This window comes from Hemicordylus capensis, chromosome 6 (genome assembly GCF_027244095.1).
Source record: "Hemicordylus capensis ecotype Gifberg chromosome 6, rHemCap1.1.pri, whole genome shotgun sequence".
Classification (NCBI taxonomy): Eukaryota; Metazoa; Chordata; class Lepidosauria; order Squamata; family Cordylidae; genus Hemicordylus; species Hemicordylus capensis.
In genome coordinates this window covers 50055561-50068513 of record NC_069662.1, presented here as the reverse complement: position 1 = coordinate 50068513, position 12953 = coordinate 50055561, and the positions used below count along the sequence as shown (strand labels likewise).

Sequence of the window (12953 nt, the reverse complement as noted above, 5' to 3'; positions counted from 1 at the left end):
TTATATTCACATATTTAGTGGTGGGTGTTTTTTTTGTTTTTGTTTTTTGTTTGTTTTGTTATAATATCAGGATCTGTTGTTTTGTTTTTATGGTTCAAAAGTTAGCCCACTTGTGCCTCAAAAGTTTACGTATCCACCATCTTGAATCAGGGTGGATGACATGACATCATCACAGGCTATGCCATTGAAGTGTCCCTGTGTATCACTCACTGCAACTGTACCAAAATTGGTTCAGATTGTTTAGGCAGTCCACAAATTAGCCTGCTTGCGCCTCAGGTGTTCACGCAGCCGCCATCTTGAATTGAAGTGGATGACATCATCACATACCACACCATTAGGGCATTCCTATGTGTCCCTACAGCTGTAGCAAATTAGGTTCAAATTGGTTCAGCAGTTCACAAGTTAGCCCACTTATGCTTCAAAGGTTTACACATCCATCACCTTGGATCGGGGAGGATCGGGGATCATCACAAACTACGCCGTTGAGGTGTCCCTATTTTTCCCTACAACTGTACCCGATTTGGTTCATATTGGTCTAGGTGTTGCGAAGCTGATGGCGGGGGACACACAGACACACACACAGAATGCCGGGTGATCTCATAAGCCTACTAGAAAGTAGGCTAAAAAGACCAACAGCCAATGCCATCTACTGGCAAGCAATGCAAGAGCAATATTCAAGCAAGAGACACACAAAGAGAGAAAGACAGAGAAGAAGAGATTGTATGTTTGATGAGAGAATGGGGGGCTGGAAAGAATGTGGGGCTGTCAAGGAGGGGGAAAACACCCCCTCTGCCCCAAATGAGGAGCAATTCCATTGTGGCTCACTGAGATTGCCTAACCCGGGAAGGACTAGAGGGATTCCGTTGATTCCACATGGCTTCTGAACTCCAGTTGGAGAAATATCAAGGTCATTCTCATGACTGGGTGGATGGGGTTGTGGGTGGGCAGTGGAGAAGACTGCAGATGCCCACCTTCCCCACATATGATTGCCAAGGACTGTCTGGGCACGTGCATCGCAAGCCCATACGGTCCGCCGCTGCCCCAGGGATAGTCATGGCCCCACACATAGTCATGGCCCCCAGAAATTCCACAATGCACTGTGTGAGTGTGTGGTGCATTGTGCAGATTCTCCCAGAGACAGACACCCTTCAGTGTGTTAGCACCAGCTGAAAGCCTGAAAGCAGCTGGTGCTGACACACGGTCAAGTCAACACACCAAAGGGAGTGCTGGCTCTCTTAACCCTGTTTAAGAGATGGGCTCCTTTGGTGGGTTTGCTGCTGAGGTGCCTCTGGGAGCCAGTCTGCTTCTACAGGTTAGCGGCCCTAGCCTGGTCTTGGCTGCTCGTGAGAACAGCCTCATCATCTTGTTAGAAGAGCACGTGGCAATAATACCTGTGCTGTAGTAGGAGGGCTCTTAGGACTTCCCCTCGGTCCTCTGGTTTGAGCTTCAGTTTGTTGATCATTTCATCAATCACCTTATTGGCAATATCAGGTAGACTGCTCTCTGGCAGGTCTAGAAGAACAATTCCTAGAGATGCAGAAAGAGGGAATATAATGGAGAACATCTGACAATTCAGAAGAGCATCATGCTAATATTTAACAGCTTAGGCCTTGGATATTTAAGAGAACATCTTCTTTACCATGAGCCCCATTGCCTGTTAAGATCATCTGGAGAGGTTCTTCTGCGGTTGCCACCAGTTCGTCTGGTGGCTACTCTGGGATGAGCCTTCTCCATTACTGCCCCTGGGCTTTGGAATGAGCTCCTTGTTGAAATAAGAGCCTCTCCATCTCTGACAACATTTAAAAAGACACTGGAGACATATTTATTCACCCAAGTTTTTAATTAGATTTACATTTTCAATACTTTTAATGTTGGGATTTAAATTATTTTAATGTTAATGATTTTAATGTTTAAATGATTTAAATTGTTTAATTGATTTTAATGTTTAAGTGATTTTTAATTGTAAACCACCCAGTATAGAAATATGTTAAATTAAAAAAATAAAATAAATTGAAGAAGGACAAAATTAGAGGTCTTTCCACATTATTTTTAAATTCCGCCCCCCTCAACATAAACGCACTGTTTTTATTCCTTTGCTACTGAGAGCCCGGAATCTTTCATTAAAGTTGAGCTTGTTGTGGGATGGGTGAAAGATATGCATTTTTTCTGCATGCATGTGCATGTGAACTCACACACACACACACTCATCCTTTTTATTATTAATATTAAAATGCCATAGGAGATAAATGTTTTCGGAGCCTTAGACATTGTCATCAACATCGTTTTAAAACATCTGTTCTGGTGCCAAATCACATGTAATGTAGGAATCTCCTGCCGTTTTTATTATTTATTTAAGGGGGTTACCCCTCACTCCTTAAAGCAGGTGTAGAGGACTCCACATATCTTCAGAGCACTTACTGGGGTAAGTGGGTAATCCTTTCTCTTCTATACTTTTCCCCTGATCTAGAACAAAAAAGACCTATTGAACCCCATGGGACTTACTTCTGGGTAGATAGGCCTAAGATTGTTCTGCAAATTCCTCCAAACTATTGTTAGAAAAAAGCACTTATATTTTTTCTGCTCTTAGTCTAATAATAGCTGGTAGGGATTGATTTAGATTGGGGAAATGGCACGGGAGAAGTGTTAACACAACCACTCTCTTCCCGGTGCCAAGATTCCAATAAAATTCAGAGCCCACACCCACTCCATACATGCTTTAAGAGGAAAGAACATAAAAATACCAGATCTGATTACAGACCTCTCATATCCTGTGTAATTTGGTCCTAGGTAATCTGAAAGCACCCCTCAGACCATGAGAGAGAAACTTGTGTTCTCAGGAACCAACACAGTTCTCCAGATAGCAGTGCAGGGGCTGAAAGTGTATTTGACAACAAAATAAAAATAATGCCCTGTCCCCAAAGAGGCTGGGTTCTGTGGTAATGTTTTTGTACACCGCCCAGAGTCTTTGGAGTGGGTGGTATATCAAATGTTTCTAAATAAATAAATAAATAGATAGATAGATAGATAGATAGATAGATAGATAGATAGATAGATAGATAGATAGATAGATAGTTTGGGGCCACTAGGTGGCACTGTGTGGGGGAGAAAGGGAAGGTCTGGAAAGGGAAGATTGAAGTTAGTTTCAGCTCAACATGGTATGCAGGCTCTTTGCTATCTCCACAATAAAGTTGGCACTATCTAGCCATAAGAGTGAATCTTCCTCCACTGTGCTGTTTGTTGTGTACCCATGTAGTCCTACATAACTGAGAACAGAAAGTTACCTCCTTCCCCTCACAGCAGCAGCCCACCATACGAACCATGGCTGACATGCTGTGTGGTGCAAGTCAAATAGGGATGGAAGGCATCAGTGCCGCCACTGCTGCCAGAGACACTCTTACTGCTGGACTTTGGGGCCGAAGTCCAGGGCCTCCACACAGCCTGGGGGCCCTCTTTAGTCTTCCCTGGGTGGTGTGGTTTGTGCCCTCAAGAACCTACATGTTAAAAAACGATGCTTAACTTGCAGCGGGGTGAGGGCCTTTAAAGGCCTTTAGGTCCAGGCCCCAAAATGACCTAGGTGCACTTCTGACTGCTGTGGACATGGAACTTGCAACACTGCTGTTTCCGACCAACACGTGCACTGTGCAAGCAGCATCCCCACAGTTTATCCCATTCACCACAATGGGAGAAACTGCAGGGGATGTTGTTGCTTGTGTGTCCATCAGTCAGAAACAGCAACGCTGCTGCTTCTGTGTCCACAGCAATGGCAGCACTGATGTATTCTGTCCAGATTAGACTTTCACATGATGTCAGCCATCATTTTATAGTTTATTTTTCTTTGTGTCTTTGCTCAAATAAATATGCATGGTTTTAAACTTCTCAAAAAATATGTTTTCCTCCAAAGCAAAAGATTCTGCCTTGTCTGGTGAAGCTCCCATTCCCCACTCATTTTGTGAGAACAGTTAGTACAGAACTGAGTTCAGGGCAAAGGGAGCACTGTGACAGGGAACACTCCAGATTTCCTACAAAACAATCACTCATATGCAGCCTGAGGGCCAGTTGATGCATGGGATGTTGCAATTCCTCAACATTCCAATATGTATTTATTTAACATATGTGTATACCATCCAAAACTCATTTCTCTGGGCGATTTACAATAAAAACAGTTCAAATTAAAACAGAATTAAAACATTAAAACAATTTACAATTTAACTCAATGTTAAAACTGTTTAAAACGATTAAAAACGATAAATCTGATTAAAAGCCTGGGTGAACAGATGAGTCTTCACGGCCTTTTAAAAAGATGGGGAGACGGGGAGGCTTTTATGGTCAGAGATGAGGAGGCTCTTATTTCAATAGGGAGCCCATTCCAAAGCCTCGGGGCAGCAATGAAGAAGGCCCATCCTTGTACGGCCACCAGACAAGCCAGTGGTAACTGTAGTCAAACCTCTCCTCAAAGGGCGGGGGGTGGGTGGGATTGTGGCGAAGAAGACATTCTCTTAAATACCCAGGGCCTAAGCTGTTTCACTCCAGAGCAGTGTTCCCTCTAAGGCGTGTGTGTGTGCGTGCGGGCTCACACATTTTTTGATGTCTGCTCAGTTAATTTTAGATCCCACTCAGGTAGAATCAGGAAGACCCCACTCTGAATGCATGTGCACACAGACTGTTTTGAGACTGCCGCCCAGAACAAAACTCATTCCGCACATAGATTTTAAAAAATTAAAGAGAATACTGCTCCAGAGTCCTAGCAGCTTCTTTCCTTACCTTTGGCAAAAGCCTTGCGTACATCCAAAAGGCTTTGGAAAGTGAGATGTGAGAGGCGAGGCCTGTCCCAATGCCCATCTTCCAGACTGATCCAATGAGAGACCTCGACCCAGCGGAACTCATCATTCTTGTCCATTAACAGTTCATGAAATTCCACATATGCCTAGGGAGGGTGGGAAAAGCATAGTACTATGTTTGCCATTTTTTCGTTTCCCTTTTTTCAGGCTCTCTGTGCCTTTAACAATGACGTAACAGGCAACAGTCAAAACCTCTCCCAGCGTGAAGATGCACTGGTGGGACGGAGCAACAGCTTAACCTGTTGAATTCGAATACATATCTTTCCCCCATCAACCTATACAAGCTATGCCAAACACTTTTGTATATTTGCACTTCATTTGCTCAGTTTATTTTAGCTACTAGAAGAGTCTCGTGTAGTCAGGTGTGTGTGGGTTTGGAATCCTAGAGTGGTGATGGACTCAAGGCCTTTACATAGGGGATGAGCATAGAGTGAACACAGGAAGTTATCTTATACTGAGTCAGACCATTCATTCATCTAGCTCAGTACTGTCTACACTTTGTGGCAGCAGCTCTCCAAGGTTTCGGGCGGGAGTCTTTCCCAGCCATACCTGGAGATGCCAGGGATTGTACCTGGGACCTTCTGCATGTAAAGCAGATGTTCTACCACTGAGCTATGGCCCCATTTCCCTGCAGCCTTTACTGTGTTGGCCCCACCTAGAGCTAGGAACAACATCAGAGTACACGACTTATGGCTTCCAGACTCATCATTGGAAGATATAATTAGATGGGCAGGGAATGGACCTGGCAAAGGTTACAAATAAGAATCATAGACATGGCAGCTGCACAGGTGTGGAGCCAGCTGAATGGTGGCATGTGTCCTGCCCCGCCCAGTGGCCCCTGTAAAGACATCCCATGAATGTGACGTCACATGCACAGGGGCGTAGCTCGGGCTCTGGAGAGCCCGAGCAAGCCCCACCCCCTGTCTATTTCAGCATTTGCTGCCTGACAGTCTTTATTTCCCTTTCTATCCCTCCAGCAAGGGAGGAAGTTATTTATTTCTCTTTCTCTCCCTGTCTCGAGGGAGAGAAAGGGAGAGAAAGGCTGTCAGGCAGCAAACACTGCCTGAAATGGATGGGGGGGAGAGCTTGCTTGGGACTCTCCAGAGCCCAGGCATGGGCAGGGGAGAGTTTGTTCAGGCCTCTTCCGGAGCCCGAGCCATGCCCCCCTGTGGGCTTTGGTGGCCTTTTAAACTGGCGGCCCGGGTTCTTTGAACCCATTCGTACAGTGGGGGCTTCGACCCTGCAGCTGCAACTACATAGAGTTGTTTGGAATCTCCAGCACCATGGTAAGCCAACTGTATGGCTAGATCCAGGATTTCAAGCAAGGTACCCTCAGTGGGCCCCCTAATGCTGGTGAGGCAGTAGGTCCTTGCTGGTCCTGGACTGGCTGTAAATCTTCCCATTCTACCTCCATAATCCAGAACCAGAACTCAAATCTCTCCAGGCTCTAGGAACATACCTCATGGGCTGCTTGCTGGATGTTGGGTTGTGTATGGGCAGCCGGCACGTTTGGTAGGATCTCGTCAGAGTTACCTGTCAAGAAGGAAAGTATTTTATTTGTTTATTTATTCTGTATTATAGGTGATAGCATTGCAATACTTTCAGCTTTCAGTGTGTTGTCATGCGTTTGTTGTCCTGACCATCGGGCCTCGAGCAGCCAAATACGCAATGGTATTTTAAAAGATTTTTAAAGTTTTTTAAACAAAAAAATTACGATACAATTTTATTGATGTGAAAGGAATGGACATAAAAATTGGCAAGAATGTCCTCCAAATATTACTCCATGTAGAGAGGACAATAATTTGTTAATTGTTACCCTAACCCTGACCCTAACCCTTTCCTCTGTGCATAAATGACTGCAATGTCACCCTGGACATTTGTGGGTAGGGATAACGAGGGGGTGATAATACAGAGAAAGCTGTCCGTGCAACGATGCAATCACCTGTTTTCCATCTCTAGAGCAGTAAATGTTGCCCCAAATCATAATGAACATTCATCCCCTGAGAGGGTACCGATGGCCAAAATTTGTGGGCCTGGTTCATGGACTAGTAGGTTAGGCTGGCGGTCTAGTACAATCAGTCCTGAAGGACTAGTAAGTTAGGCATAGGAAGGTCAGTCTCACGACCATTGCAGTCAAGTGGGGAGGGCAAGTTAGATCAAGCTTACCTTCTCCCCAGAAGATCTTTTTGTTGTCCTGGCCGTCTCCTGGCTGCACAGCTCGGGCTCTCACCTGAGCTGCTCTCCCGAGAGCCATGTGGCCATCTGGAGGCTGGGAAAGTGTATCCTGGCCTCCTGAGATCCCTAAATACATTGCGTGACGAGTGTGGTGTATTGACGGATTTCCCCTCAAGCCGGGTGCTCTAGGTACCTGGCTTTCTGCAAGCTACCCGAGCAGACACACGATCCCAGACATGGTAAAAGAGTGCTCTTGCACCCTATTAAACAGGTAAAAGGCTGGGTGAGAATTTCAAGCTACCCAGGGAAGGAGCACCAGGATCGGCCTCAATCCTGGCGGTTCACACATGCAGCCCTACCCAGGTAGGGCTGCCCAAGCTTGTGTAGGGCTGCTCATGTGAGCAGCCTCAGGGTCTTGCAAAGGCCTCCCAGGCACTTTCCAATTAGCCGCTCAACAGTGGCAAAATGCTTCCGCATTCAAAGCATAAACAGCAAAGCAGCAGCAGGGGGAGCAGTCTCGCGAAAACTAACAACCCCGGCGGGGGGGGAGGGAGCAACTTTTTTACACTGGATGTACAAGATTATAGCCCTATATCGCAGCAATTAAATTCGAAAACAGGCATTGGAAATATGAACGGCACCCTCTGTCTGCGTGGAGACTACGGTGCCACAACACAGGAAGTGCGGAAGCACAATTCAGAGATACTTTGTGACCCCATTGCAGGGTCTAATCTGGAAAGCGCCCCAGAGAGCTACGTGACTTAGCCCAGATCCTAAACACTTTATTGATTGACTGATTGGTTGTTTGTATTTTTAGGCCATCTTTCATTAACTGAACCAAGGTGATTTCCACCAAGTTTAAAACAAATACAATAACAGAAAAACTGGAAAAATAAATACCAAGTAAAAACGAACATAGGAGATGAGTAAAAAACAAAACAAAACACAAGTCATTGGGCAGCAGCTAACACACCACCAAAATCTCCTCATGGCCCAAATACTCAAGTAAAATGAAGAGGTCAAACTACCTACAAAATGCTGTGAGGAAGGTGAGAGAGTGGGTCTCTGCAGGAGGAAGTTCCTTCCCTGGTGGCAACAACCAAGAAGCCCATGTCTGGCATGTATAGCAGCCTGGCCTCAGGTGGCATCAGCACACAGAACAGAACCTTACCACCCCTGAAGAGTTTATAAGGTGGGTAGATTCACTTGGGAGCATGCAGTCCTTCAGATTCACTATATAAAAAGTTAATAACTTTATCTGGACACATGGCCTTAATGGCTAATACATTCATTGTAGATTTCTGGATTCCATTCCCTTTCTCGTGGCCTAAATGTGTTTCAACCTACATGATGGAAAGTAAATTTCTGTATATTTGCGTTGTGTGCAAGGTGTGTTCTCTCCCACTTCATTCCTGAAAAACATCACCCATCTTAAAAGGAATTATTCACCCTTTTGGTGAGCACTGTGAATTTAGGAAGAAGCAAAGAAGAGAAAAAAGCACTAGCTGTTAGGGCCAGCCCAGCCCAGCCCAACAGGCAGCATAGCTGAATTCCTAGGGTAAAAAAATTCATAGGGGTACCATGCTTATTCAGGGAAAAACATTATTTCCCCCTCGCTCCACCACACCAGGCTTTTGAGACAATATGGTCTAGGCCAGGGTCCCCAGATACTGTTGAACTACAACTCCCATCGTACCCAGCCACAATGGCCAAAGGCCTTTGGTTATTGTGGCTGGGGATGCTGGGAGTTGTGGTCCAACAACATCTGGTGACCCAGGGTTTGGAACACTTGGCCTAGGGTATGGTGGCAATATAGGGGGAGGGAACAGCAGTGGTTACATTAGTTTTTACCTCAGTGAGCAAAATAGCTTGAGGTCCTGATGCAAAGTGAAAATTTCAGCAGGTCAGGAGTTCTCCACTCTGCTTCCAATTATATCTTATATCAGATTATATTTTATATCATATTATATCATGGGCCCCCATAATATATGCTAAAAAAAGTAACATTTGTGATTCAAAACACGTACTTTAAAAATACATGTGACACTTATGAATACAGGCTGGATGGAACTCCTGATTGGCTGTTCCTTGCTCTGGCACGTACCCAGATTACCTTTGCAATGTAACGTGTGTGAAGAAGCCCTCAGACTCCAATTCCAGAATCTGTAGAGCAGGAACATTAGTAATCTTTCTGAGAGTCGGTATGAGAAACTCACTGGGTGACTCTGGGCCAGTCATGTATCTCTCAGCCTAACCTACCTCACAGGGTTGTTGTGAGGATAAAAATAAGCATGTACACCGTTCTGAGCTCCTCGGAGGAAGAGCGGGATATAAATGTTAATTAATTAATTAATTAATTAATTAAGGAATGGGATAAGAATTCTAAAATGCTTTATATTTAAAAAGGACTTCAGACAATCCAAAATAAGAATTAAAGAGCACCTATTTATGGCAATGTTGCACGGTGAACATTGCTGGTGCACCAGAGACATCAGCACTCAGCACTCTGGCCTGGGTGAATGCCAAGAACCCAGTGCAGGGGTGTATCTAGGGTGGGGCAGGCAGGGCACGTGCCCCAGGCGCCACTTGAAGGGGGGCGCCATTTCTTAAATTTTTTTTTTTTAAAAAAAGGCTGCCGAAAACAAAATGGCCACCGCGCATGCTAAAATTGCCTCTGTGAGGCCCTAGGCCATACCTGGCCTCACAGAGGCCATTTGAGCATTCGTGGTGGCCATTTTGTTTTCAGCTGCAATTTTTTGGAAAAAAAATATTGTAAAAAATGGCCACTGCACATGCTTAAATTGTCCCTGTGAGGCCCTAGAGGCCAGAAGGGGGAGGGGGAACCTTTGCATACCCCCCCAGCCTTTAGGAAGCTCCCGAAGGGGCTACAGGTAATTTTTTTTAATATAATATAAGTCACTGTACACATATTCAGATATGTAACTCGTATGTGACCTTCAGACTTGTATTTTTCCACTCATATTATGGTAAAGTTATCTGAAAGATGGGTGTCAGATGTCAGATGGGGGCACAATTTCAATGCTTGCCCTAGGCACTATTTTCCCTAGATACGCCTCTGACCCAGTGCAGCATGAGGGCTCACTTCTGAGTGCTGCCCTGGGGCTCTTCAGGGAAGACGGGGCCCAGCAAGCAACCACAAGCTGCTGGCTAGGGGGGTCCCCTCCCCTCAATTGGCAGCAATGCTGCATGGTCTCTGAGTGAACGGACATAGTGCCAAGAACATTCCCCCCCCCCGCCTGTTGCTGGCTGCCCTAACCGACAGGTAACACAAAGGTAAGTTGGGACCTATCCAAGTTGGAGGAAGCCTGCTAGAGGTTACCTGCCCAAGGGCCCTCTTTGACCAGAGAGACAAGAATACCTAATCTCGGGGCCACACAACAGCACTAGCAGGGTTTAATTGCCTTTGGAGGAGGAAGAACGCTGGAAGTTTATGGTGTGTTATAATATTTGCTTTATATACAAATACATTAAGTGGAGAGTATAGGTAGAAGCAAGCAGTATGTACACTCCTACCAGGCAACACATCTGCGACTGTAAATGATAATGCTACAAGAGCACAACTGCCGTCCTCCAGATTAAATTACTCAAGAGTCGTTCCATTGAAATTAACGGGGCAGGTCAACTTGTCTCAATGATTTCAGTGGGACTGCTCGTAGAGTAATTTAGTCTGGAGGTTTGCCAATACATGCACAAGAAGATATACAGAATGGGTGGGTGGGTAGAGATTACCTAATGGAATTACAGTGAGTCAAAGTGTCTAAAGCGCTCAGTGTCAACAAGGTGATGATAACAATATTTAGCATGTACATAATGCTGTAGTCTGCTCCAAGTGCCTCACACTCTGGTTCTGTTTGCACGTTATGTTCAACACTTGCACGACAAGTGTTCAGTGTACACAGATCTGTACGCAGGTAGTGTTACCCACACGTTGTGTTGAACACCAAGTACACAGTACACTTCTTATCTGTACCATGTGTTTGAGAGACCCGTACCTCACTTTTAATACAAATGCAGATATAGTAATTCACACAAAAACATGTACAAGTGTATAGGCATCTGCACACTTGTACAACATAATGTCTGAATAGAGCTACATTCTCACAGTCATCCTTAAAACAGCCTTGTGAGGCTGAGAGAGAAAATTGTTGACCTAACCCCCTCGGCCCCACCTCCCACAATGAGTTTAGGGCAGATATATGAACTGCAGCCTTCCTGACTCTCACAGCTCCCTTTTTTAGCCACGAAACCTCCTTGTGTCTTTTTTAAATTTATGACTTGGGCAAATTGAATAATTCTGCATGACATGCCAAATAACCTTCATCTCAAGGAGGCAGTGAAGACTTCTTGTTTTGCATGCACTTCTTCCATTAAGCAGGAGTAGCAGCCAACATTTCCCGCCATAGCCATTGTTTTTCACAGAAAAACATTAGTATATTCATTCTGCATATGTTGCCTTTTACATAGGAAGCTGCCATATACTGAGACAGACCATTGGTCTATCTAGCTCAGTATTGTCTACACAGACTGGCAGCGGCTTCTCCAAGGTTGCAGGCAGGAATCTCTCTCAGCCCTATCTTGGAGAAGCCAGGGAGGGAACTTGAAACCTTCTGCTCTTCCCAGAGCGGCTCCATCCTCTGAGGGGAATATCTTACACTGCTCACACATCAAGTCTCCCATTCATATGCAACCAGGGCAGACCCTGCTTAGCTAAGAGGACAAGTCATGCTTGCTACCAGAAGACCAGCTCTCCTCTCCTCATAAGCTGTTTGTCTCATAGCTTAGAATTTTGGTTGTTAAAACACAGCATCATATGCAGCATGGACGAAAAAGGCTATCAGACACAAAATGCTTGGAAATAAACAACTAAAGGAAGTCCATCCCCTCTGTGTCCTGCTTGTGAGATGCCAGACGTTCTTGGTGAGCTGTTGTGTTACTACATGTGGTGCTAACTGCCTAACTAGAACTTCCAGCATTTTCATTTTAGATTAAAATAGCTTTGCAGGGGTGAGGGTTGGCAGATTTAGCTCCTTCCCCCTGTGCTGCGACTACCAGAAATATAATGCCCCCAAAGTTGCTTTTAGTCCTGGGAGGGAAGCTCCCATAGGTGCTGGGGACTAGGTCTAGATGGGTCCTTCATCTGATTCAACAAGGCACTCCTTACATTCCTAGATCTACCCCTCCACTCTATTTACTGGAGGGCTTTCCAACCTTTTCTAAGCAAGTATATCACTTCTGTTTCAGTTCAGGTACCCCATAGAGATTTTTAATGAGTATGTACACACACACACGCACACACACGTTACATTTACAAGACAGGCTATTCCACTTGCTTGTTTATATCCAGACTAAATTACTGATGAGTAAAGGCAAAGTGTGCCATCGAGTCGGTGTCAACTCCTGGCGACCACAGAGCCCTGTGGTTGACTTTGGTAGAATACAGGAGGGGTTTTCCTCCTCCCACGCAGTATGAGATGATGCCTTTCAGCACCTTCCTATATCGCTGCTGCCCGATATAGGAGTTTCCCATAGTTGGGGAAACATACCAGTGGGGATTCAAACTGGCAACCTCTGGCTTGCTAGTCAAGTCATTTCCCCGCTGTGCCATTAGGTGGCTTTACTGATGAGCACTGAGTACTCAGTACTTCCATGGAAATTAATGTGGCAAGTTTATTTGTCTTATTAATTTCCATGGGAGTGCTCAGTGCTAATTTTCTGAAGCCTGTCAGGCTGAGCGGAGGGGAATGCTGAGCTTCAGAACATAGCCAGTCAATCAGGAGCAGAGGAGGAGGGTCTTCACCCCTCTCCCTCCCCTTCTGCAGCAGACACATTGCTGAGGACGTGTGAGCTTTAAGCCAGCAACCCTCAAATTGGGAACACATAACACAGCTGCAGTGTGGGGAGACAGGAGGGCTCTGGGTA

At 45.3% G+C, this 12953-nt stretch overlaps 1 protein-coding gene across 2 annotated transcripts in view; it reads right to left on the bottom strand.

Annotated features, from left to right (window-relative positions):
* SLC4A1 (solute carrier family 4 member 1 (Diego blood group)) overlaps positions 1 to 12953 on the bottom strand; it is a 90857-nt gene that overhangs the window by 52884 nt on the left and 25020 nt on the right. For both annotated transcript variants that reach the window (XM_053262395.1, XM_053262394.1), the window contains 3 exons: positions 6298 to 6371; positions 4762 to 4924; positions 1392 to 1527 (listed from right to left, as the gene is read on the bottom strand). In XM_053262395.1, coding sequence (XP_053118370.1) covers positions 1392 to 1527; positions 4762 to 4924; positions 6298 to 6371 — 373 coding nt within the window. The remainder of the gene's footprint in view (positions 1 to 1391; positions 1528 to 4761; positions 4925 to 6297; positions 6372 to 12953) is intronic.